This window comes from Coloeus monedula, assembly GCF_965178545.1.
Source record: "Coloeus monedula genome assembly, chromosome: 5".
NCBI classification, from domain to species: domain Eukaryota; kingdom Metazoa; phylum Chordata; class Aves; order Passeriformes; family Corvidae; genus Coloeus; species Coloeus monedula.
The window spans coordinates 33,406,088-33,432,132 of NC_138785.1; the positions used below are offsets into that span (position 1 = coordinate 33,406,088).

At 40.8% G+C, this 26,045-nt stretch overlaps 2 protein-coding genes across 8 annotated transcripts in view; one reads left to right on the forward strand and one right to left on the reverse strand.

The window, feature by feature from the left end:
* Nucleotides 1-23,860, forward strand: part of MANBA (mannosidase beta) — a gene marked incomplete at its 5' end in the record, with an annotated part of 56,019 nt that extends 32,159 nt beyond the window's left edge. The window contains 13 exons of one of the 6 annotated variants that reach the window (XM_082282269.1): nucleotides 88-306; nucleotides 1,580-1,744; nucleotides 3,454-3,598; nucleotides 9,937-10,079; nucleotides 11,859-12,116; nucleotides 14,308-15,600; nucleotides 16,421-16,621; nucleotides 17,977-18,091; nucleotides 19,324-19,389; nucleotides 20,653-20,878; nucleotides 22,257-23,194; nucleotides 23,527-23,614; nucleotides 23,729-23,860. In XM_082282269.1, the coding sequence (XP_082138395.1) occupies nucleotides 88-306; nucleotides 1,580-1,744; nucleotides 3,454-3,598; nucleotides 9,937-10,079; nucleotides 11,859-12,116; nucleotides 14,308-14,532 (1,155 nt within the window). In that variant the 3' untranslated portion in view covers nucleotides 14,533-15,600; nucleotides 16,421-16,621; nucleotides 17,977-18,091; ... (3 more) ...; nucleotides 23,527-23,614; nucleotides 23,729-23,860. Of the gene's footprint in view, nucleotides 1-87; nucleotides 307-1,579; nucleotides 1,745-3,453; nucleotides 3,599-9,936; nucleotides 10,080-11,858; nucleotides 12,117-14,307; nucleotides 15,601-16,420; nucleotides 16,622-17,976; nucleotides 18,092-19,323; nucleotides 19,390-19,501; nucleotides 19,526-20,652; nucleotides 20,879-21,478; nucleotides 21,552-22,256; nucleotides 23,615-23,728 lie in introns of those variants that run through there. The other 5 variants (XM_082282267.1, XM_082282268.1, XM_082282270.1 and 2 more) reach the window with 5 other exon arrangements.
* The window catches only part of NFKB1 (nuclear factor kappa B subunit 1), a gene marked incomplete at its 3' end in the record, with an annotated part of 57,332 nt that continues 53,197 nt past the window's right edge, over nucleotides 21,911-26,045 (reverse strand). For both annotated transcript variants that reach the window (XM_082282266.1, XM_082282265.1), the window contains exons 20-24: nucleotides 25,415-25,536; nucleotides 24,518-24,584; nucleotides 24,021-24,193; nucleotides 23,709-23,886; nucleotides 21,911-22,098 (exon numbers count right to left, since the gene is read on the reverse strand). In XM_082282266.1, coding sequence (XP_082138392.1) covers nucleotides 21,911-22,098; nucleotides 23,709-23,886; nucleotides 24,021-24,193; nucleotides 24,518-24,584; nucleotides 25,415-25,536 — 728 coding nt within the window. The remainder of the gene's footprint in view (nucleotides 22,099-23,708; nucleotides 23,887-24,020; nucleotides 24,194-24,517; nucleotides 24,585-25,414; nucleotides 25,537-26,045) is intronic.

Consider the following 26,045-nt stretch of genomic DNA (forward strand, 5'->3'; position numbering starts at 1 on the left):
AAATGGTCTATAAATTCAGATGATAAAAGCCAATCACTTTGTAAGGGGGTTGTATTTTAGTTTTGCTTTGTTTTCTTTAAATCCCAGGAAGATAAGAGCCGTCCTTTTGTTGCATCCAGTCCCACCAATGGCTTGGAGTCAGTTAAAGAGGGTTGGCTCTCCCAGAATCCTTATGACACTCATTATGGTGACACACACTTCTATGACTACAAGAGTGACTGCTGGAACTGGACAGTGTATCCTAAAACTCGTTTTGCTTCGGAATATGGGTTTCAGTCCTGGCCTTCCTTCAGTACAATTGAAAAGGTAAGGCTGGGCTTCCACACCTTACTGTCTCCTTCGCTCTCATTTAGCGAGGGCAGTGAGCTTCTTCCCAACAAAGTTCCACATCCAGACTGTAGTAATGTGTTGTTAGGTGTGGTATGGCACAAGTAGGATAGAAGTGTGTGCTGGTGGGGAGAGGGGATGAAACAGTACTGTTTCCCTCCTTAGTGTTAAATATACTTACCTTGATGTTGCAAGAGGTGGTTTGAATGAGAGACTATTATAAAACTCTTATTTCTAATAGTAATTCTATTTAAAGTATAGCTCAGTAATGATTGACTAACGTCTGTTTACTTTTGTGGTGTCTAGGGACATGTATTTGAGAAAGAGAAGAAACCTGACAAAAGCTGAATTGTACCAAATTTTAAAATGTTTTGATTTTTATATATTTACCAATTTCTTTGATTTAAATAATTTGTTTCTTAATGTATTGCATATAAGAGGATTTGGTTTTGTCTCCTGTTACATTTAGATATTATATATTCTATCTTATTTGTCAGATTGGAGCAGAGACATATCATGCTGTTTGTCCTTTTGTCCAGGGAGAGATGTTGATGTTCATGCATGCAACCAAAAGGAGTTCAGAATATTCCTTTCAATTTGCTGGGCAAAGCATTTTATCTGAAGCATAATCAGAACATTCATCCATATTAATAACATGCTAATAAAAATTATTCAATCCAAAGATTGTTTAGAGAGTATAATTACAATGAAAGCTTGGCAATAATAACTTAATGAGTTATGCTGCATTATTGTCTTTAGTTGAAAAAAGCTGTTTTATGATCGTTTGTTATCAGAGGCAGGTTTTGAAAAGATATATACATATTATTAGAATTTATAACCCTACTGACTTATGTAACCCTTATACCTAAATGTGTTTGACTAGAGTACATTTTTCCGTATTAATCTATGGTGTTTCTGCTTTACTATGAATGCCAGCAAAACTCTGAAGTCCCTTGGGCAACCCAAACCGTAGGACAAATAAGTTAAATGTCACTGAGCCAAAAGTTGCTCTTCTGGATTCAACAGCAGTGTGTGTTTTCGTTTATTTGTGCAAGGAATGTAAGCAAAGGGTGTTAGTGATTCAAAATCCTTGCGTGACTACATGAGGCACTATAGAAATGCACTCCCAATTTTAAGGTTTTGGATGATGTCAGTAGGCTGTTATGAATGTCCTTTCCTCAATATCCTGACAGTCATTAAATGCACATTCTACCTTTTCCTTCGGATACCTTACTTTTGTGTTTTTTGAAAGGTTTCTTCCCCTGAGGACTGGTCCTACACAAGCAATTTTTCTCTCCATCGGCAACACCATGAAGGTGGCAATATTCAGATGCTTCAAGAGATTGGGCGTCATTTCAAGCTTCCCCAGAGCCCAGATCCTGTGAAGCAGTTCAAAGATATGATTTACCTCACTCAGGTAACAGTGATGTCTTCCATAGAAGTAGCTGCTGTCAGTACTTGTTCCATTAGATTCTGTCAGCTGTTAGAACTGGACCTGGTCCCTTAGGGAATGTTCCATCATAAAGAAAGTTTCCATACTGAAGCATTGGAGAGTCCAGTTTAATTTGGAACTAGCTTGTCTCTCTTTTACTGTAGAGAGACTCCAATTTTCATCATAGAAGGGCTGGAATACTCAAGGAATTACCCAGAAACTGTCTCAACTGGGAGAAAGTCTGTCAGTATGTGGTACCTTGGTCCTTCTCTCCAACTGGGCTCATGTAGCTGGTGGAGGATGCAGAGATGTGCTAGGCTTCCATGGTACAAGATTATTCCCAGTGCTGCATGTTACTCCCTGTTCCAGGGTGGGGATGTTTTGCTCTTCATGTGGCTCCTGTAGGCTCACTGCTTTGATTTTTGCCACATGGAACACACGAGCTTTGGAAGCAAGATTTTTTCCAAAAATGTAGTTCTCTACTAATTAGATTAATAGTAGCTTTTATTTTGTTATGGACTCAAATATTGATATTTTAGAGAATATATTTTGGGGTTTTTTTCAGATCAGAAGGATATATTTTGCCCGTCATCCATAGTAGTTCTACCTCATGCTTGTTTCTTTATTTGTGATTTCTGTGCAACTTTTAAAAGATGCTAAGTAACTTTTTAATGCTATTGGGCAAATTGAAAGTGCTGTTAATTTTTGTTGTGTTTCAAGAATTTCAGAAACACTCTTGATGGAAATAACTGCACACTCACTAAGTTTTTAATGTTTGAGAGCTGCTGTCAGCAAGTTTTATATAAAAGCAAAATAGCTTGAGAATTTTTGGCACTCTTGACAAGAGAACAAGGATAGATGATGCTGTGAAATTAAAGACAGGGGTAAAACTTGCACAGTGAGGTCCTGACTCAAAAAGCTGTGAGGGTTTCTGTAAGGCTAAGTCTATCAAGGCCTTATTAACAGGTTAAACAATTTAATACCAAAATAAGGATAGCAAAAAGGATAAAGAAATCAAACTTGCTTTAATGGTTAACTAAAAGTAATATCTTTACCTTTTAAGCTGTCCTAAAGGCCTTTATTTTAAGAACTTCTTCATATTTTCTCCAGCCTAATAATAAACTGTGTGAAGAACGTAGAAATCTGTTTAGCGTCCGTTGAGAACTTGGCCAATGAAAAATTCTGAAAAATGTTTTTTAGATAAGGTAGAGAATGAGAAAAGGAGTGGGAGTGTGGCTGAATAAAGGTGGTTTTTCTGATGCACAGTTTTGACTGTATAGTGAGAATGTGTGTTTTAAGTTCAGAGTGTCAGGCTTTAGACACCAAGGTAATGCAGCTTAACGTCATTTTGCAGCTCTGGAGGGGGTTATTTAAATTAATGTAAAAAAAATTATTTTAAATTTCATTTTATTTTCCTTGTCTTCCATTTGCCTTTCAAAGACCATCTTCACTATATGGAAGTAGCCCTGTATGAGATTCTTGAAGGGTACTGCTTGCAAGGCTGTTGGGAGCTGCTGGGAATAGATTCCTTCCAGCAGAGACCCACTGCACTGCAGGTGGATATTCCTCAGGGCTCAAGTTTAAAATTATGTTGCTGTGAAATCTGTATTGTGTATCAATATATTCACACATGTTTTGCGAAGAAGTAAAATCCATTATATCAAAAATATTTTTTTATCTCTTTGTTGACCAAGGTGATGCAGGCTCAGTGTATAAAGACAGAAACTGAATTCTATCGTTTTAGTCAAAGTGAAATAATCAATGGAGAAGGACACACAATGGGAGCTCTGTACTGGCAACTCAATGACATTTGGCAGGCTCCTTCATGGGCTTCCTTGGGTAAGTTTTTTGATAGTCTGGTAAAAAGCACCAAACACCAACTGTATTTTCCTCATCTGGAAGTATCAGAATAAGAAATATAGCTCTGCTCTGTCTTTTGGGCAACTTTACAAACTTTGAACATATTTCTGTCCATCCTTTAGAAATGCTTTCCAGGATGGGATTTACAATGTAAAGGCTGAGCATCTAGATTTCTTCTGTAGTCAGTTGCGGGAGAGATGGTTATGTCCAAATGTGATTCACTGCGTCCTTAGCTGTCTCAGAACTGGGATGAATTATTGTCTCCATGATGAATTTGATTTTCATAGAACTTCATAAGATATCTCTCACCCAGTGTAGCTTCTGAGAAGCTCTTCATAGGAGATGACTGGTTGAGATTTGATGTCTAACTTGGTGTCAGATGAGGTGAATCACTCCTTATGACTAAATTATTCTGTTAATATGCTCTTTACACTTGTGGTATCTTGTACTTTTTTTCTCTTAGAACACAAAAATAATCAGACAATATAAAGAGATAAGTCACTTAGGCAGTAAGAAGTAGGGGAGGAATGAGGAATGTGTGGCATGAGGGAAGTGGCTGTGTTTCATGTTCCAAGCATTTTGTCTAGAAGTCGTTTTGAAATTGAGAAGCTGTCCTATGGCAGCTGTATAGGACTTGGGTAAATACTCTTTCAATTTTAGTCATTTCTCACATATTCTGGTTTTGAAAATCTTTATTTAGGCATTTCATATGTGAAAAAACATGAGCAAATAGAAAAAGCTTAGAGAAAAATTTGTAAGACTGTCTAAGGACAGTCTCAATATGTCCTTAGAACAAAAGGCTATTTGGCCTGGTTTTGAGAAAAAATTAGCCCACACCATCCTCCCCTTCCTCCCCCTCTTTCTCTAGGAGATGTTTGTCCCTCTCCCTTTTTGGTTTTTTGTTTTTTTTTTTTTTTTTTAATTAATCCAAGCAAAATAACTGCAACAACAAAGGAAAAACCAGTAGATGAAAGAGGCTAATTTATTTAAATGTTAAGGCAGTGGTCCAACTATGATGCTCATCTTTCTGGACTTTCTAGATTTGTATTAGGAAATGGAATATCACTATGTTCATTTTTATGATTCTAGCAGTGAGTGATGCTCTTAGGCTTTAAGTGCCTTAAGAGAAAAAGATGCTTGGAAAAGTGTCCCTTTGTAAAGTCAGGTGTATTGATAGATGTAATGGTTCTGGAGACCATAAATGCCTTTTTGAGTGCAGAGCTGACATCACTGTAGAATATTTATCAAATACTTGAATTATTCATATGTTGTTGAAGTTGCTTTAGAAGAGAGAAGCTCAGCAGAGATACAGCTGTCCCTTTGTTTTGTTGTATTCCCTCAGTGAGATGAGGAAAGGTTTAATATTCATTTAATTAGGCAGTGTGGTAGAGGGATTTTGAAATGCTAATGGATGAAATTATGCAAGACTTCGGAGAAATTAGTTTTATTTGCACTTCAAAAACACGTTTCTGCATCTTGTTAGATGGCACAGTAGTATCGCCACTGAGTGCTTTTATTTGAATCTGTTACTTTGCAGAAAGTCATGGAGGGGTTTACATAATTTCCGGTACAAAGCAGAAATGTTTCCACATGGTGGGGAAGGAAGAAGGTAGCAAATATTTCTCCTTTTAACTTTTACCTTTAAGATGTTTGCTTGGGGTTGAATGATAACAGAGCACAGCACTTGTAACATAGTACTTCTGCCTTCAGCTGAGAAGTAAACAGCTTTTATCACATCAGGGTTCTGACTGTTAGCACCTCGCTGTGGAGCCTGTTGTGCCATGTTGGATGCTTCAGCATCTCTGCAGTATATTTTGGTGGAGTGCTGTGACACTCACAGACAAGTATCACCTTGAGGTACCCAATTCGGTTGTCATGAGATTCCCTTGATCAGATAACTGGCTTTTATTGCAGGTTCAATATTTAGAGCCCCTGGTGAGCTCTGGTACAGGCTGTTGTGGAGAATAATTGATCTGAATTTGTGAGACTGAGGTTAGGAAAGAACTAGCAGCATGTTTCTGGGGTTGCATTTAATGGTGTGAAGTGATTAATTTAAAATCATTTCAGAAAGATCAGTTTATTTGCACTCCTGCCATCAGTGTAGAAGGCTTCAGGGAAGAGTCAGAAAAAAGGGTACTGGGGTCTCATTACAAACCTAATTTTAGTTTCCTATTCTGAAGTTTAATACCACAGAGAGTGCAAAGCCCTTGTTATTGTCAGGAAAATATTGAGGAACTTGGATTTCTGTAAGGATTCGTTTAAGTGTGGTGGGAGGAGGAGAAAACCACCCCAGGGCTATTTTAAATAACTTTTGACTGTTGCCTTTGGGCATGCATGTCTGTAACAGGGAAGTTTAAACCCAGAGGTTTCTCATGATAACTTCCTGATCTCCAGATTTTTTACATCTATATTTTGGGGGGGGGGGTGGGGGTGGGGTGGTGTATCTGATACGCAACTTGCCCGTTTTTAAATAAAGGAGTGTAGGAGTGTAGCTCTGGTCTTACGGAAATCAAGACAACAGAAGAACTGAAGAATATGGGATTTTTAAAGTCAGCTTCAGTTTTCCTTGCTGTCTGAAGTTACTTTGACAATTGTATTATCAAGATCCTGTTGCTGAAAAAGTTGTCTTTGGAGGACACTTCCTTTGTGAAACTGATACAGCAGTTCAGTTGTGGTTCTTTAAAATGGCTCTAGTTTTTTTGGGAAGGGAAATACCATCTTAGAAGCTGATCTGAGGTAAGCAGACTATAGTGTTTCAAACATTCCAAAACAATGGGTGTTGTAGTAGTAGAATGGGTTTTGAAATGGTGCAAACTTTTAAGTGTGTGGTTTGATTTTGTTTGTTGGTTGGGATTTTTGTTTGTTTGTGTTTCCCTGTGAATTTTTAATGCCACATTCACTCTGACTCATCTTCTCCACTGTACAAGTTTTTTGAGGATCTCTGCTGCCCAGGTAGCAAACCTCTGCAGTGTGGCTTTGTAATCCAGTTGGAAATCAAGGCACAGCAGAGATTGAGAAAAGGATCCATTCAAAAAGAAACAGGATTTTATATTAAACTAAGTAACAGAAACTGCTCTTCATCAATTGCATTATCCATTTCCAGATATGACAGCTGAAGCCTAGATTTTCATCATGTGAATTAAACTCAAGAAAAAAATTCAAGTCAACAGGCACTGAAAGCTCAGACCATGCTGGGTCTGAGCTTGTGGTGGGCTCTGTCTGGATTCTGCAGTGGGCAACATCTATTGCATTGGCAAATTAATTAATTGACAGTTGAAATTCCTGGAAGTCCTGTAGCAGTCCTGAAGGCTTTAGAGATTGCAGCTCTAGATGCCCAGACTCTCCCTGCCCATTTCTCAGACAAGGCCCATAGCTTTTGTTTGTTAGATTAGATACTGCCCCACAGTTGACTCTGTTTCAGATAATCCAGCCCCAGTCCAAATCGCCCATCTTCTCAAGTTTAATGACTGAAGAGTAATTTGTAGCACTTCCAGGTTTTGGTAGATTTGTTCTTTAAACCACTGATGTTTTCTGTCAGGAAGTGTCCTTGGAATGCCAGAACATGCCTTTGTTCGTATCATCAGAGGATCAGACCCAGCCAGCACAGGTTTATGGAAGGCAGGTCCTGATTGACCAACCTGATCTCCTTCTATGACAAGGTGACCCAGTTGGTGGATGAAGGAAAGGCTGTGGATGTTGTTTGCCTAGACTTTAGCAAAGCCTTAGCACCATTTCCCACAATATTCTCCTGGAGAAACTGGCTGCTTATGGTGTGGATGGGTGCACTGTTCCCCACGAAAGCAAACTGGCTGGATGTCCAGGCCCAGAGTGTGGTGGAGAATGGATTCACAACCAGCTGGCAGTGGGTTACTGCAGGGATTTCCCAGGGCTCAGTATTGAGGCCAGCCCTTCAGATATCTTTATCAAGTATCTGAACAAGGGGTTCAAGTGCATGCTCATCCAGTTTGCAGACAACACCAAGTTGGGTGGGAGTGGCAGTAAGACTTTGCAGGAAGATCTGGACAGGCTGGATCGATGGGCTGAGGCCAGTTTTATGAGGTTCAGCAAGGTCAAGTGCCGAGTCCTGCACTTTGGCCACAGCAACCCCAGACAGCACTACAGGCTGGGGCAGAGTGGCTGGAAAACTGCCCAGTGGAGAAGGACCTGGGAGTGCTGGTCAGCAGTGGCTGAACGTGAGCCAGTGTGTGCCCAGGTGGCCAGGAAGGCCAATGGCTTCCTGGCTTGTGTCAGGAATAGTGTGGCCAGAAGGACCAGGGAGGGGGTTGTTCCCCTGTACTCAGCACTGTTGAGGCTGTACCTCAAGTGCTGTGTTCAGTTGTGAGCCCCTTGCTACAAGAAGGACATTGGGGGGCTGGAGCATGTCCAGAGAAGGACAGTGGAGCTGGGGAAGGGTCTGGAGCACAACTCTGGTGAGGAGCAGCTGAGGGAGCTGGCGTGCTTAGCCTGGAGGAAAGGAGGCTGGAACACACACACCCTATCCCCCACCATATCACTCTCAAAAACTACCTGAATGGAGGCCATGGCAAGATGTGGGTCAGCCCCTTTTCTCCATTAGCAAGTGACAGGACAAAAGGAAATGGCATCAAGTTGTGCCAGTAGAGGTTTAAATTGGATCTTAGGAAAAAATTCTTCACTGAGGGTGTTCTCAAGCATTGGAGCAGGCTGCCCAGGGAAGTGTACAGGTGTGGCATGGGAACTTAGGGACGTGTTTTGGTGGTGCACTTGGCAGGTGAACAGCAGAACTCGATCTTAGAGGTCTTTTCCAACGTAAGTGGTTCTACAGTTCTATACTGAGAAGCACCAATATACTGAGAATGTTCATCAGTTTATCGACTGTCTGTCTTGAAGAAACACAGCTGCCTCTCCTGAAGTTTTCCTTCAGCCTTCTCTTTGGTTTGCTTCAGTGCAGTTAATTTGAATGCCAGTGGTGTTTTTCCTGGCAACAGACTTATCTCATAGCACAGTTCAATCTTGTGTGGGTTTCCCAGGCAGATTTGAGTTGTTGTTCTCCAAGCTAGCTGGTTGTGAACTTGCTGAGAAAAGGTGATGTGGAAGGTGCTAAGCTGGAGCTAATGCACTTATTCTTCACAAAGTTCATTCATGTCTATGTGGAGTGCAGACAAAGCACGTTCAAGTCCCCCTGGGAAAGCCACAGCGACCCTTGAAAAACGACATCACTCTGGATAAGTCTTTAATTATGAGATGTTTGAGAGTGCTAAGAGCTTTGTACAAGAACCGAAACTGAGAGTAATTACTAAGAGAGCTACAACAAAAACATATCACTGAAAATATTTTTCAGCATACATCAGCTTTAAACTTGTATAAAACAAAGAGCCAGAAACAAGAATGAAGCCAGTATCTAACTTTTCTTCCTTGTGAGATGGTGCAGCTGACTTGCTACTTCTTTTTAGTGCCATTTCAATGACTGGATAATGGTTGAGGAAAGACAAATTTAAAATGCAGACAGTGGGTGCTAGATGGAATGTTAATAGAGAAAGAAATGGATGCAGCTTCTCTTTCAAAATGATTATGTGGCAGTGTTGCATAGCAAAAAAGCAAAATTGCTTTTTTTGGAGAAGATGCAGAGTTTGATGGCTTTTCCAGTTTAATGGCAGACTTTCAAAGTATTAAAAGTAATGAGGTGCAGCTTTCCATTAAAGAGGCAACATGAACTGTTTGTCATGTGTCTGTCATGGATCCTAACTCCCATGGAGGAGGTGTTGTCTCTAGATCTTGGCAAATTTGTTTTGCCAAGCTCAGAGCTATCTTTGGTTTGAGAACTTATTTTTATCATTATTCCTATTGATGTTCCTCTAAGGAAGAACTGAAAGGAGGACTGAAAAAGGGGAAGAGAGCATTTTGTATAAATTTTTTATACTTTTTATAGTAGTGGTAGTTCGTGGCAATGCGAGCTTGTTTGTCTGGATTCTCAACAGCACAGATGCTCCAGCTGCTTGGTTTATGTGTGGTATGCTGTGTCACTCTTGTCACTTGTGTTTAAGGCTTCTGTTAACTGAATGACAGTGTAGCAATGCTAGAACAAAGACATAGAAAACTGTAAACTTCTGGTGAAGCTCAAAGTAAGGCTTGAAAGAGCATCAGATCTTTTCCAGAGCAGAGCCTTGCCTGGAAGGAGGCAAGAGTACCTTCAGTCATTCTTTGCACTTATTAGAGGTGAAAAAGGGTGGAGAAGGATGTTGCATTGCCATAGCAGGACCAAAAAGCACATACAGGGATTGTGTGACAAGGCACTCTTGGATTCTGTTTCAATCTTTCTTCTTTTTAATCGTTTTTAGAGTATGGTGGTAAGTGGAAACTGCTCCATTATTTTGCCCAGAACTTCTTTGCACCACTGCTGCCTGTGGCCTTTGAAGACAAAGGAGTGTTGCACATTTACGGTGTCTCAGATCTTCATGTGGACCACAGGCTGACTTTGAGGGTAAGTGACACCTCCCTCACCACTCCTGTGTGCCTCCTGCAAAAATGTGAGATGCTGAAAGGAGCAGGTCTTTGTACAGACAAGCTTCGGTAATGCCATGCTCAAACACCATGAGGTGCAGCTCTAGTCTTTAATCTTCTTAGGGGCAATGCTATCCTTTATTATAGTAGTGTGTAGTGCTTCACAGAAGAAGAAATTGCTTTGCTTATAGCCTGTAGGTATAAGACTGAAATTAACCATTCTGTTGAAATCTTAAAGAGACTGATGGTTAAATAGAACAAAGTGTGAAAAATGGTACCTCACTACTTAACAAAACTGTTCCGTGGGTGTTAGAACTAGATTAACTGACTAAGTTGTGGGGGGAGGGGGGAAGGGATTGTACCATTGCTTACCTGTACTCAAACTATACGGCTTTGGGAAAAAGGACTGGATTGTTTTCTGAAATATTAACAGCACATCTGTAATTGGAAGGTCATCTATGCATGTCACCATTTTGTAATTGATGCCTTAACTGTTTTTTGATAATACTGTAGAAACTGATAGGATTTTTAAGGCAGCATTTGGGCTGCTGAGTTTTCTTGTAGACAACAGTCTTCTTTTTCAGCTTGCTACATTTTGTTGGTGTTAATCATATGGCAGCCAGAACCCAGATGAATTTAGGGACCATTTTTCACTATGAGATACAGCTCCTGACAGAAAGTGTGTCCCATGTGGGAACACTGTGAAGGATGGAAAAACAGACCTCGAGACCTGGAATGACTCACTAGTCACTCCTAGTTCCAAAATAGTAATTTTGGAACTAGTAGTATGAGTATGTCCGCTCCTAGATCACTGCTCTGTCTGGTGGGCTTCCATGAATTTACAGATTCATAAGGTTGCTTATATGAAGTAATATATGGTACAGAAAATGGTTGCAATTTCTGGATAGTCAGTTCTTGGAGTAGAACTGCACTTAATGAAATTGTTCCTTTCTGGTCTGAGTTATTCTAACAAACATAAATTCAGATTTTCTGACAGCATCAGAGAAGTGTTGGCAGTAGAATAGTTCTGATGAATACTGTGTATTGCACTTAAAGAAAATTTAGAACTTAACTCTTGAAAGCAGTTAAGATCTATTCCTGACTGTACACTCCAGTTAAGGCAAAAAATAACTGAAAATTCATGAAATAGAATGTTGTAATTCTCATTAAGTGCTCAATTTCCAAATTATGCCTTTTTTAAATGGTATATTTATAATGCATGGATGATGTCTGGGAATGTATTTTGCTGTATTGATATAACCTTCATAATACCTTTCAAGATGATGGAGCTTGCTTCTGTTTAAGGATGATTATGCAAAAGCTCTAGCATACCCAGTTGGGTTACATCAGATAACATTGAGCAGTCTCAAGAAAATCCTTTGTTTGACTTTTTTTAATCAAGCAAGGGAGGAAAGAGAGTCAACAAATTAGTCACTCAGTAATTCCATTTCCCAGCACCCCCTTGGCAGGAATTGGCAATCTCTTCTCAAGGAGCTTGGAGAAAGCAAAAAGTCTTGCAGATCGGGAGCAGCTCCAGACGGTTTGAAATGGACTTCTTGTTAGGGTTTTAGAACGATCTCATTTTTATGCCATATTTCTATTGTTTAAATCTTTGTGTAGTTTTTTGCTAGGTGGAAATCAGCTGGTGCTTTTAGAAGAACATCTGTTGTAACGAGCAGTCTGAAATCTAGGATGCTGCATTGTTTTCACAGATGTAGCCTTTCTTCTAAGCTTTGTGCTCTCTCGATGTGCTTGATAGGTCATTGTGCACGCCTGGAGCTCTTTGGAGCCAGTATGCACCCTTGCCACAGAAGGTGTGACTGTTAAAGCACAGAGTGCTGTCCCCATCTACAAGGAGTCCATAAGTGACCTTCTGGAAAGATGCAGAAATTGTACCAGGAAAAGCTGTGTTATTACTTTCTGTCTCGTGGGAGAAGATGGGCTCCAGAGTCCTACGAACCATTACTTCCTTTCATCACTAAAGGATGCTGTGGGATTAGAAAAGACCCATCTTAGTGTAAGCATCAGTCATGCTTGATTACTGTATTTGGTTTTGCTAATCTTACTGGTTTGAGTTGTTTGCTGGCTATGCAGTGTCTGATTCCACTGAATGCTCTAGTATAGTTATTGCTATTCTGGCTTCCATGTTGAGTTCAAAATGAGATTTTTTTTCCTGTGTCACTATATATGTATCTAAATAAGACTGGTGGGGTTGGTTCATTTGTTTGTTTGTGCATGTTTTTTGTCTGGGATTTGTTTTATTTTAAATAATGAACTCCCCCTTTCATTTGTTTAGACTGTCTTTCACCTTGCAGCCTTGCTCCTTTCTTTCTTTTTGTCCCTAGATAGCAAATAGCATCATGGCAAGTGTTCTGGCTTGCAGACAGCACTGTATGTCAGTGTAAGGTGATCCTAGTTCAGCTGAGTGTGGAGTGCACTACTGTCAGCAGTATTTCCTCTGGAAGTGCTCATGCTCTCAGATCAGTGTAACATTGCTAACAGGCAGCATTGCATGCTCCTTTCCTCCTGTTTGAAATCCCTGCCCTCCAGTAAGGGTTCTGATTTGCATAATAGTGATTATCTCTTAATAGCTGGCAACTGTGTCAGTCTCCTGAACAGGCACAGAAGGCATCAGTGTTGTATAACACTATCATTTAGTCAATTTGCTGCTTTTTCCTAGATTCCTTCTGCTCCTAGCAAGCTTGCTGTATGTAGAGAGCATGCATGCCCTGTGTGTGCATACACACACATTTTGTTAAGCCTCACTTCTTAGCATGTACATCTTATTGCAAAATTCTTAATCATCAGATGGGCAGGATGGGGACCTTTGTGTTCTCACATTGCCTTTCAAACTGCAGCTTTACTCTTTAGTGCTAAGCTAAACAAGGGGGGAATAGAGGTCTAATCTCTTTGAATCTGGACCAGCATAATTGCTTTACAAAAAGAAAATGGGCCAGATTTTCCCTTCTTATCTCTTTCATGGCAGCACAGCCTGCCTCCTGAGTATACAAAGGAAAGAAATAAGCCTGTTTTAATTTTTTTTTTTCATCTGGTAGTACAGTCTGGGGTCTGAGTCATGCTGTGGGGCTTTTTTTTTGTTTGTTTTGGTTTGTGGATGATATCACCAATAATAAAAGCTCTGCAACTGGAGCATTGCTGGAAAATTTCATTCCTTTATCTTGTAACTGCGTTGTCTTTGGAATACTAATTAATAAGGATAGCTAGCAAGGATAAATGCAAAGTGATCATTTTAAGAAATTCAGGTATGATTAAAAAATGACTTTGTTTTCCAAGAGGCTGGTACTTCTATATGTAGTTACTAATAAACTAACTAGACTTTCAAATACATTGCTAATCCAAGAGCTACTTCCGTAACATTGCTTTTAAAAAACACCAAGGTATTAGTATTTCTTCAGGAAACAAAATGCAGAGGATGTGTGCTTTTTCTCAAAAATGAGTAGCGTTATTTTTCTTGTAACCGGAACATGATGTCTGCACTGACTGTAATTTGTCCTCTTTTTATAGATGGTGAATTGGTATTTGAAAGTTATGTAGCATAATCTTTCATTATGGTGAATGGGGAGCACTGCATGAAAATGCATCCTGGATGGGATTTTAAGTCTTTCTGAGATTAACTACTGATAGAGCTTAATATAAAAATTTATACCTTGACCTGGTACTTTACAACTATTTTTTGTATATTTTCTAAATGAAGTATAAGGGCTTCACTGCCATGATGCATTAAAATGAGATGACTTTCTGTCTTACTGGGATTTTTACCATCTTTTGCTTCTGTGTATTTCTATTATGTATGTAATTGAAAGGCAAGCTCTTTCAGTTGATGTGAATTTGTAAGTTGAGTGAAGTGTTGATGGAAGGACAAATCTCTTTCACTGCAGTAAGTACGGGATACCAGTACTATGTAGAAGTCAGATTAGCATTTATTAAGTTATTTCCATAAGAAGATGGCAAAGTGGTAATACTTCTTGGCATTTTTCCACAATCTGTAGTATTCTGTAGGAAGGCTCTAGTAATGTTTGCAGGTTTTGCATGATTCTTACATATGAAGAATATTAATTTAGATCAAACGTGTTTGTTCAGCCTGTTTCACTGACATGTAGGTTTTTCCCAGTTTGGGTGTAACTGGGGTCTTCTTTAACACATTTGGGGTTTTTTTTTATAATACATTTTTTTTATTTCTCTTTCAGGCCTCTGTATCCCAACAAGATGACATTTATGTATTTGTTCTTCAGACCACTGCAATTGCTCCTTTTGTTTCTCTGGATGTAGGGAGTATAAAAGGCAGATTTAGTGATAATGGTTTCCTTATGACTGAAAAAAAGAAAATGGTTGTGTTTTATCCTTGGGAACCTACCAGTGTTGAAGAACTAGAAAGTTCACTAATCTTGACCTCTCTGCTGGACGTTGTCTGAGAATACTTCATTTCCTTCTAGATAAGGAGTGGAACAGGAGGAGGAAAAAAATTGGAGAATTTGACTGAAGTTGAAGCGACATACACTTTGAGCTGGCTGAAGAACATACTGTCCATTCCTGTCATGTGAATTTTAACTGCTGGTTCAATGTAAAAATACCAACAGCAAAGCTTACATATAATATATGTGGTTTATTGAAAGCACATCCATTTTTTTTTTCTAGTTTCACTGTGCTGTAATTTGAAATTCATTTTAAGATAACAGCAAGGTATGCTGGGGGCAAGGGAGAAAGACAGGGAGTGAAGCTGGGACTGCCGCCAGTAGGCCACTGAGCCCCTCCGTGGGCATGTTGCTAAACGTTGGGCTTGTCTGTCGGACGTGGTTTGAAATGCAGCTGGGATCTTGCCGGGGTTCCACAAGGATCCTCTCTCCATCCAAGCAAATATTAATTTTCTTGCAAAGCAGAATCAGCCTACAGTAGGTGGAGTTTCAACGAGCTCTACCGCTGATGTCCCCTGGTGTTGTAAAAGCACCACGTGGGTGTTACTTGCTGGTGGTGTGGGGGGTCTGGAGCACGTGTGGGGGGAGCAACTGTGTGTTCCATTGGAGAACTCAGACTGGGGGTTGATTTCTTGCAGTGATCACAGTTTTAATGGGCCGAGAGATGAGCATATTGACTGGTACTTCAGTGTTAACCAAAACCAACATACTCCTGAGCAAGAGGAAGAACTTAAAGATGAAAGGGAAATGATAAATGAAAGTTTCTTACAAATGCTTTATTGGGTCACCAAAACAACTAACTGTAGTTTCATCTGATTCAAAACTAGTCCTAGTTAAAAGAAGACATGAAAACAATCAAAATACAGATGTGTATGTACCAATGTTTATAGATTTTGTAAAATAAATAGGGAAGATGACAGTCATGAGTAAAACTTAACAAATGCAGGCATTGACAAAGGAAATTAAAAGTTAATCTGAGAGGCACCATGGGCCAACAATACCAGAGCAATTCTTCTGTTTTTTGGTGTCCTGGAATCAAAGTGGAATCAAAGCAGCAATAGATATAAGGTAAGAATGAAAAAATGTGGAGAAGATATGATATGTACTGCTGCAGTGTATTAGGAAAAAGGGCAAGTTTGTTGATGTCTTTCTCTTACATTGATGGAGAAATGTTTCTTCCAGCCACATCTAGATAGAATTTCAAAATGGGACTTAATAGCGTTAAATAAATAAAACTTCAAAGGAATCACTTGTTTAAAGACAATCAAGAGGCCTATCTGGAGGTCAGTGGTATTTGTTCATCTCAGCTTATGAGTGAAGTTTGAGATATTTAGAAAAGAGCTTTTGGATTGCTAGAAGCAAAACCCGTGAATTTGGATAACTGTGACCTTGTCTAGCTTGTCACAATTTTTAGGCAAAATCATGGAAGAAATTATGTGGTACATGATTAATAAGTGATGAAGTGGCTATGCAACTGAAGTCTACCAGCACAGTTCCATAGAACAGCATTCTATTTTTTTTTTTCCCCCTGTTCCTTTCTGCAATTACCAGATTGACATAGCAAGGTTTGAGCAATTTTTTTGATTATTGCTGGTTTTGAAGGTCAGAAGCTCCCTAAGGAGTTGGTCCGTTCTTTCTCACTGGAAAGCTTTAATTCAGCACTGCGTGCCATTATGAAAGATTAGCAATTGCTTAAGCCAAATGCTTGAACTCAAAACAGAATTTAAAGGGCAAGGTTGACTTCCATTATTGTCTTAATATCCTTAATATGTTCTTTTGGTTTCCTGGTGTTGTAGTAGGTGTGTATTTATAGAAGCTGCTCTCTCGCCATGCAGCAGTGGCTGTAACGTGTGCTTTGGTTAACCATTTCCCCTTCGTACTTTCGCAGTGGCGTCCTGTGCTGTACTTGGTTATGTTGTTCTGCCTTTGTCTCAGATCAGGGCAGAGATAGGAAGGCAGCACTCCTACCCAGCACTCCTGTCGTCACATCCATCTTCCCAGCTGAGTGTTGTTGCAGCTATGGCAGTACCTGTATTCCCAGTTCTATCTAATGGGGGTTTGGCAGCAGGAGCGTTGGGAGGAGCATTTGGTAAGTGTTGTGGTGCTTGTCCTCAGTGTCATTACATTATTGGTGGCAGCAGTAGAGGGGACTGGACTCATCAGTGTTCTTTCAGTATGCTGCCTTGAAATGTCTTGTTCAAGGACCAGTGAGTTTGCTTGTGCCAATGGCCTTTGTTTGCTCCTGGGCCCCCTCTGGGCTGTTCTCCACTGATGGCAAAAGCAGCAGCCAGAGTGTCCCACAGCCATGACAAATGCCCTTGCAGACCAGAACCTGAGAGCAGGTTTGGGAAGAGCACTGTATGGTGTTGGCTAATCTGTTGTCGTAAAATTGTTCTCTGACTGAGATTTGGCTCTGAACCCATTCTGGGCATGCAGAGGCCATCCTGAGCTTTAGAGGGCACCTGTTTGTTCGTACTGTCTGCCACACGAGGATGTATTTTGCTCCAGTTTACTGGGGCATGTCCTTGGAAGCTTTTTCAAGTTCTGCATCTTCTCCAGGAAAGAAGCATGCAAATGTAGCTGAAAGTTCCTCTCTAAGTAAGTGTTCATAGTTCTCTGTCAATCTTACTTGTTACCTGCTGTTGGCATACCTTGTGGCCTGGACAAGTTTTCTGCCTTAGAGGCACATCTTTCTTCAGTACTTTTACTTCTGTTAGTTGGTTTTGGAGCTGTGTAGCAGAGACTATTTCAGTGACTTGTAGCAGTGTCAGGAGCAGAGAAATGGGCCAATGAGTTTCTTATTTTCAGTACAGGAGAGCTGGGTTTGAAACTTACAAGCCAGCCTTTATATTGTCAGAATCACTGTTCGCTTTCTTACCCACTTAGGGAACCAGGAACTCATGGTTTGAAATTTTCAGGACAGGTTTCAGTCCAAGAGTTGTGTTTACATGTCCTTTCCAGTCAGGTGTTACAAGGTAGCGAAACGAAACCACCAGTTTAGTTTAATTAGTGTGGAAAACCAAAACTTAAATGAAAAAAGGCCATTTCTGTAAGAAGTAGAGTCAGTCAGTAGAAATGTGTAAGTACCTAATACAATCATTAGTGTAATGCTGCTCTATGCATGTGTGTGCTGCTGACTCCACTGGAATGCTGGCAAGTGCACAGGTTAACAGATGTAAAGTCTGTCCCAAGTGTGTTCCCTTGCAGTATGTAATGGAGGCCACTGCTCTGTTAGTGCTCTTCTGCATTGCACATGGCAAGCATGGCTGGATGGCTGAGAAATCCTACAGCAGTTGGGTTTAAATGAGGCCATGGGAAACCTCTGCAGGCTTGAAATAAGAGACATACTCCAGCCTGGCTCTAAGTGGGACATCAGGCTGCTTCATAATGCTGGATGGAGAAAATCAACTACTTAGTAACTAACTTGTGTTGTCTTTGCTGTAGCTGTAGGAGTCTTTTGAAGCCAGCGAAAGTTTGGACTGCGCTGTTGGCCATTACTCTAGAACTGCTCCGTTTCAAGACGTGATCATTCAGAAACACCAGAAGCTGTGGACAGTGGGTGAGTATTGACCACTGCACCCTGAGCTAACAAATGGGCACCACCATTCCTGTCACTTTGCTTGGGGGAGGCAAGGAGAGTGGCTCTTTTTCCTTAAATGCATGGAAAAAGCATTTTACTTTCCACAACAGTTTCCAATTTTACTTTTCCAAAGGAGAAAAGACAGTTCATACACCACTGCATGTAGGTAAGATTCTGTCTCAGTTTGAGACAAGTTTAGGAGGAAAACACTTTGAAATGAATGTCTCCTCTAAAGAAGACAGGTTTTGGCACTCCCTCCCCCACTGATACAAAAGGAATTTCTTGGATGAAAGTGAAAACAACTATTTATTTAACAAACAAAGTGCCCGCAGGGCATGGGGAAAAAATGAGTAATTGCTGAAATATTAAACCTCCCTGGTGTGGAGAAAGCTGGTGGATTTAGAGTTCCCTCTGTAGCTGGCTCGGTCCCTGCTGAGGTCCAAGGCTGGGATGCAGCGTCCCTGCAGCCTCCCTGCTGGTCCACGGCTTCCAATGATCCGGTTCTCGGATCACAGCTAGGCCGAACAGTTCCAGGAGAACTGAAGTTACCGCAGAATTGCTCTTACAGGACTGGGAAAACTTCTTGCCTCAGCTAACAAAAAAGAAGGTAGCTAAAAGCAGGAATGTACTCTCTGCTGCTGCAAGCAGAGCTGAGCAACGTGAGGGAGCGTGTGTGAGCTTGAACACAAGCCACGCTGAGGAATTCGCCTGGCTTCCCCCTCCTCCTTCCCTCGGACCCAGCTGAAAGCTGCGGGACCCATTTCTGGGCATAAAGCAGATGATAGGGGAATACAGTATTGACCTAAAATCACCCCACAACAGACTGTTGTCCTTCGTGCAGTCCACAGAATCTCAGAATGCTGCCCAGAACTTCCTACTACCAGTGATTTCCCAGTTTGTAAATACATCCCAAGATGATGCCAAGAAACTTAGAGCTGTGGCAGCCAATCTGAAATCAAGGGTAGTCTAACTTTCTGTATAATTCATTTTATGTCAAATGTAGAGAAGATCTCTAGTGATCTTTGTCACAACTTTTGTTGCATTCCACAATTTCTGATGTTTATTACTGCAGTACAGTAGCAAAATAATGGAGCGAGCTCTATTCCACTGCAAGTGCAGATTCAGGTTAGAGATTTCTCTCTATGTCAGGTGTAGACAGAAGCTCTCAGGCTGATTCAGCTGATTCCTGGATTCTTTCTTTATTCCATCAGACCTGCAAAATGGGAATGGCACTTCCTATCTTGGCAAAGAGGTGTAAAGATAAATTCGTGTGTGAGGTGAGCAGATCTCATGGTGAGGTCCATGAACATATTTTGATAGTTACATGACATGAACACATTTGCTTTAAGTGTTTAAGACTTGGCATTGCTTACACTTTCTCTTGCTAAGCCTCCTTCCTCTGTCTGCTACCTTCATCCTCACACCTGCAAGGAGCCTGACCTTCTCCCATCAGTGCAAGAATCATTGTACAGGATGACCACTGCTACTATGAAAAAAGGTCAAGCAAAAAGAGTAAAGCTGTGTGTTCTAACATTTTCTTCTAACTGAGCTGCTTGCAGTAAACGGGTTTGCTCTGCCATACACAAATATCTCTTAGTAGGTGTCTTGCCACTTTCTGTAGTGTGTCCTACACTTGTTGGTATGTTCTAACTCCTACTCTTGCCTAGTTCTAACACACTTTGTGGCTTGCCTGCAACACATACTTAAGATGCAGAAGGTTAATGCAGGTAGGAAAAGTTGTCCTGTTACGTGACTCAACTGTAAAAATTTAGTGTTCCATTTTGAATTACTGAGAATACTTTTAAAATTAGTATTTTTCTATCTCTAAACAAAGGGAAAAAAACCTAAAAGGACTAAAGCCTTTTTTATTAAGTACACTGAGACTGAGAAGCTGCCAGCCATTTAAAGCACTTCAATACACAGGACCTAGGGGACCTGCTGTGTATGATCACTAACCTGATAAACAGCTATTATGCAACACCTGGTCATGAAGTGCTTTAAGGAAATACAGATCCAGGTGTCTTCTGGTGGTTTAAAAGCAGAGCTGGTCAGAACTAAAGCTAAAAGGTATGAATAAACAGCCAGGGTGCCCTGGTGTCCTGCAGGATTGTAGAAACCCCAGTTAAAATCTCCGCCAGCCCGCTGAGCTGTGCTGGAAATTCTGTGGAAGCAGAAGGTGTGTGTTACTTGGACAGCAGCTCTCCTAGGGCTCAAAAAGCCCCTCTACCCCTGGAATATGAGAACCTTTGCCTGTTTCTATTACTGTTGGAATACAAAGAGAACACCGGAGAAGTACATTAATTGAACAAAAATCTATATGTGTGAGACACTGCTTAGATGTGGGTTATACATACAAGAACTGAAAGAAAGAATGGCATTTTTACTATAATTCGTCTTCTCTGGAAGCAATTAACATTCTCAGTAATTCAGCTGGATATAAAATTAGTTCACAAGTTCATTACTCATTGTTTAATTCATTACAGCAACTACTGCTCTAAACATTAAGCATTCTCAAGGTTTATCTTGATTCATCTTCTCAGGAGTGACACCCAGGTTACTGAAGACTGAGCTGAGCCAAGAACCACCCTGTCAATGCTCCATCTTTGTCCCACATAAACTGGCTATGAGTGCCAATGCTGCTGCTCTTTGCTTTTTTCATCATGAACTCTGGTGCCTGTTCTGTTCAGTTGGGCCAACATCAGTAACAGTACACTCACCATCTCAGATTTGATGTCAGACAAGAAGAAACACTGCTCATGAGCACAGGTACTACAGGAGTTTCTAGATAGTTCTCCTCTGGGCTGTCTTGTCAGAGATTTGCTGAGACACTAAAGAGTTGGTTTCAGTGTAAATGATTCTCTGTTGCCTTAAGGATGAGAACTAAAACAAGGCAGAGGCTTTAATCCCAAAGCACAGCTGCTCAGCAGTAGCTGATGGTCCTGCTCTCCCACCATAAAAGATACTTTAGCTTTAAGACAGGTGGCTTGCAACCCTTCATTTATTTTAGTGCTTGGAAAGCAGCATGATCTTGTATCAATGCCTAAAACTGATATGCTAAATTTTCAATAACTCTACTTGAAAGGTAATGTAAAAATCACAGCAGGCACAGACAGGAGAATTAATTTTGGGGTTTTATTATAAAAGTAAAATAAAAATAAGCATTTAAAAAGCACGATTTTTCAAAAGGAACAGATATAAAAAAACTATTTACAAGTAGGAAAATGCCAAACTTGAAAAAATTTTTGGATAAGAGGCACCAAAGTTAAGTTTAAATACATTATTTGAAATATACAAGATTCTTTTCGGGTTCTCTTTTTTCTCTGAGTTGTCACTGTTGTGATTAAAGTCATGATTTTTCTTTGCCAGCTACTTTATGAGCTGGTTTCATGCAACTGTGCTGCAACAATTATGAAGAGAGCAGCTAGAAACTGTATCCTCTGATTGTTCTATGTGCTTAACCTCTTTAGTAAGTAAGTTTGTATTATGCATTAAAAATTTCTTTTTCATCTGTAAAAGAAAATCCTCCCAGACCAGGAAAACTCAGTCAGTCTTTCATAGCGTCCAGTCCTATGTATTAATGCAGCAGTGGAGCCCTGCTTATTGTAAATGGCTTGTAAATGAATACAATTGAAGGAAGCAAGGGCTAGAAGTCACATGCTGCAGTTGCCATTGGTTCAGGTGGGATTCTTCCAGTGCACTTTTGGTTGTGAGTTCACTTCCCTCTGGCCAGGATGACGCTGATGTTAATTTGAAATGTGCCATTTGTTCCTGCAACTGCATATTGCTAATTGAACATCACTACTCAGCTATGTAATTGCTATGCCCTGAACTGTCATGTCCATAGCCCAGGGCCATTTTGCCAAGTGTTAGTGAGGACTTGCTGTTCAGAGAGTCTGAATAAGTGAAACTCAGCTTGCGGAAGGAGGTCTCCACACCGCTGTCACATGTGCTTTCAGGGTCTTGAAATCTGCTATTACAGAGCTCACCTGAGGGACAGAGAAAAGGGAAACATTATCATTTGTGTGGCTTGAGCAAGGTTGCTTTAAGAAAAGCCTAAGGAATATAAACCAACAGGATTAAAGCTCTTCTATAGGAAAATAACATGAGGTATTATAATAAGAAAAGCTGTGCTGAATGTTTCCAGGCCACCAAAGCATGTGATCTGATGTACTGCTGGCAGAGATCAACTTGCAGCTGGAGCTAGATGGGATGAGAAGCCTGGTGCTCTGCTGACGCTAATGGTGTCACTGCACTCTGGTCAGGACTCTGGCTATGGCAGCTGCAGGGCAAAAGGTTCTCAGAGTCACACTGTGCAAGTGTACAGCTCCAGGATGAGGCTCCTAAAACTTTTAATTCATGTTATGTCAACTTAGAGATTTCTTTTTGAGACAAATACTTGAAGAGTTGCATGCAGTAAGTGACCCCAAAATAGGAACAAGTCAGCAGGATCTTTCACCTGTGAAGGATCCACAGAAGGAGTGCCTGACTGGAAGAGGTCAGTATCTGAGCTGAAGGTATGCTGTGGGATCAGTGTGACTAAAGCAGTGGTGGCATCTTAGAGGTAAGTCTTGTTTATCTAAACAAACATCTTAAAATAAACAATGTGATGCCCTCCATTCATGTTGCAAAGGAGCAGAACACCTCTTACCCTTCACAATGAATCTAAAGGGGCAATATGTGTACAAGCACACTTCTGGGTGGGTGTGAAGGTTTATTCCATGACTGACCAAAGAGTTTTCTGTAAACTGGCAATGTTAGACCAGAATGGAGTGACTGTGGTGTTTCTTTTTTCTTTCTAGAAATAACTGCAGTATTTTTATACAGGGTGTAAGGATCCACATTAGGGTACAAGCAGCACTACTGGTGTTTGAACAGGAAAAAACAAAGGTTTTTTTTACTAAACCTGGCCAGGCAATGACTGAACATCCCTGATAACAAACTTCTCACAATCTCTCTTTTTCTCTTAGTAGAGTTCCCTGCCCAAAAACACTGTAGGACCTCCAGCACTGAGGATGCTCAGAACTCAACTGGATGTAACATGGGAAACCTCATGTAATGTTCCACTGGCCCTACTCTGAGCAGGTAGTTGGCCAGCAGGACTGCCTGAGTCCTGTGTAACCTAAGCCATCCCCAGTTTCTCTGCCTACAGAACACTGTGGAAGGAGAAATTTAATACCAAAGTCTTACTGAGAAGTTTAGGAGCTGAAAACATTTTTCATTATCCAGCAATGAGGGGTGAAAAAAAGTCAAAAGCTAATGGCACTTGTACATGCCTAGGAGGTAATTGCCTACATTCCCAGTACATCACCATTAGCAAATAGCAGGTGTCTGGTTTTAGCAAAAGGCAGCAGTATAATGAATACCATGATGCAGGTATGCTGATTCAAGTGGTCCGTTTTCCCTCTCTCTTCTAGGCTTAGCAGCTATCTGTGATGAGAGGGGTCATGCTGCCATAAAATATTTCTGAAACCAGTAAGCAGGTGAAGCAGTGTGTGCAAGAAGGTATGCAGTTTATCAGCAGTCCTAGATAGAGTGGGGAGGGAGAATTGAAAAAAAGTCCTAAATAAATCTCTTCATATTTTGCTGTCAATTTTACCTGTCTCTCCATTTGCAAAGGTGAGCGATGGTGATGAGGGAAGAGCTTTTGCTGTACTGTCCTCCAGGGGAGAAAGTCTGCGTGAGCTGGATAGTGCTTCCTGAATTATTTCTATGGCTTCTGTGTGATCCATCTGTCTCAAAGCGGTGATGAGCTCCTGAACTGTACCACCAGAAACCTGCAAGAGCAGACATCAGATGCTCAGCATCATCCAGGCTGGCTAAAACTGCAGGGCTGCACTGTCTCACCGTGCAGGAGGACAAGGTTCTCTGCATGTCTGAATGTTCTTTGTAACTTGTTATAGCACATTACCTCATAGTTATCCAGCAGAGTTTTCGATGGGGAAGGACTCAACCTGAAGGCATTATTAAGTATGCCAAGACCCAGTTTTTGCGCTAGGGTCGACCAGTTTTTGGTCGGATCAGGCAATTCCAATAGCTTGTAAAGCTGCATCTTGGAACTCTCACTCAGCTCTCTCAAATGTCCTGGGGAACAGAGAAATATATTAATTTATTATTTATACAAATCATGCACCAATTCATTTTAAAGCAGAAACAAAGCCAAACTGAAGACTATTTCAGAGTCCAATCCCAGCATTTACAAATGTCTTGCTGCAATACTGAAAATGTACTCCATGTCCTTGAGACCTCTTAAGGGAATCATGCTGATTCTGTGAGTGAGGGGGTGGGAGGGCACCTCTTCCCTCTCACCAGCTCAGTTACAAGCTATTGCAGGACAATGTCTTCTCACCACTACAGTTTCAGCACTCAGTTACTAAAGGGATATTGTCAATTCTTTATAGGTGTTACCTTGTGTCAGTAAGTCCTCCAAAACCTCTGCTGACTCGTAGGGTTTGCCATTCAATATGTCATACACCTAAGAGAATACGTTAAAGTCAGTATTTAGCAGAAACCTGGTTAGTGTCCTTTAAGTCTCAGCAGTGTGGTATAAAGCCCTAATTCCATCTGTAAATCAGCATTTTTTTCCTCTCCCAGGTTCAGTATGACTCAGGATACTGTAGAAAACCTGTGCTAAACTTCAGCGAAAAATCTTGAGAAGTTAATCTCCCTTTACCTTAAGCTGTGTCACCTGGCAACTATTTTCAAGACACAGAGGAAGCCTTGGCAGTAAATAAATGGCAGAAGCAGTGGCTAAGCAAGGAGTTGCTGCCTGTCTGCAACTAGTCATTTAAAATGAAGCCTGGGTTAGATTTTCACCTAAGGCTGGTACCACTCCCCAGCTCCAGATGATTAGAGATGCTGACTGCTTGTCCTTTACACTCACACCAAACCAAATGCACAGTAATCAGCTTAATCACTGTTGGGGGAGAACACAGGAGTGCATCTTCCCATCACACACAGGCTGCAATTCTGAAGAACACTCAGCAAAGAAACCCACTGGAGAGTGAGCCTTCAAACACAAGCTGCCCACCCAGCTAAATACTTTCCCACACTGAAGACTGTACTGCAACTACTTGAAGAACTGCTTGGTCATTTCTGTTCAGCAGCATTACTCTGTAGCTTTCTTCCAGTGCTGTTTCATCAGGGGAGTTTTATGGCTGAATTAGCCTAATTTTTGATGGCAAATTAGTTGAATTAATTGAAATAATTGTGGATGCAGTGAAAGGAGCTGGCTGAGAGAGCTGAGCTGTCCTTTATAATTAGAAAAACCCAACAAAAAACTGAAAGAAAAAACAGACCACATACCTCACAATTGGCTGCCATATCCAGTGGTGTTGTTCCAGGCACAATCCCTTCATCATCTTGATCATCTTTCACATCATCTAGATCAAACAATGGCTCAAAGTTCTCAATGTGAGGATTTGCACCTGAAGAACAAGTGGGGGGTGGGGGGGGAAATCAAAGAAAGGGCTTCAAGTTGCTTCTCAACGATATTTAAAATAGGCATTCTATGTACTGAATGGCAAATCAGCTAATTTAGCTACTCCAGCTAAATGATACTTGATATTAAGCTAGCAAATAGCACTGTTTATCAATTACATTTAAATGCTGTCACATCTCTGTATAATGCTACTCTCCATTATAAAAAGGGGGGAAAAATGACAAGCAGAGCATTAGGGTGCAAAGAAAGAGCTCTGGTTGTATCAACTGACCTCCAGTCCCATCCTGCCTCACACAGCACAGCACGAATGTGATGAGGTGATGGTGTGGTGCTGCTTTTTAGTGTCAGAGAAAGTGGGGGTGTTTTTTTAAAAGACCAAGCAGACAGCCTCAGCAATGGGAGGCTTGGGCTTCCATTTCAAATCAGAAAAATCAGGTTTAAATACAATTGACAAAGTGTTCCAACAAATACTCCAACCTAATTCTTCCACAGTGA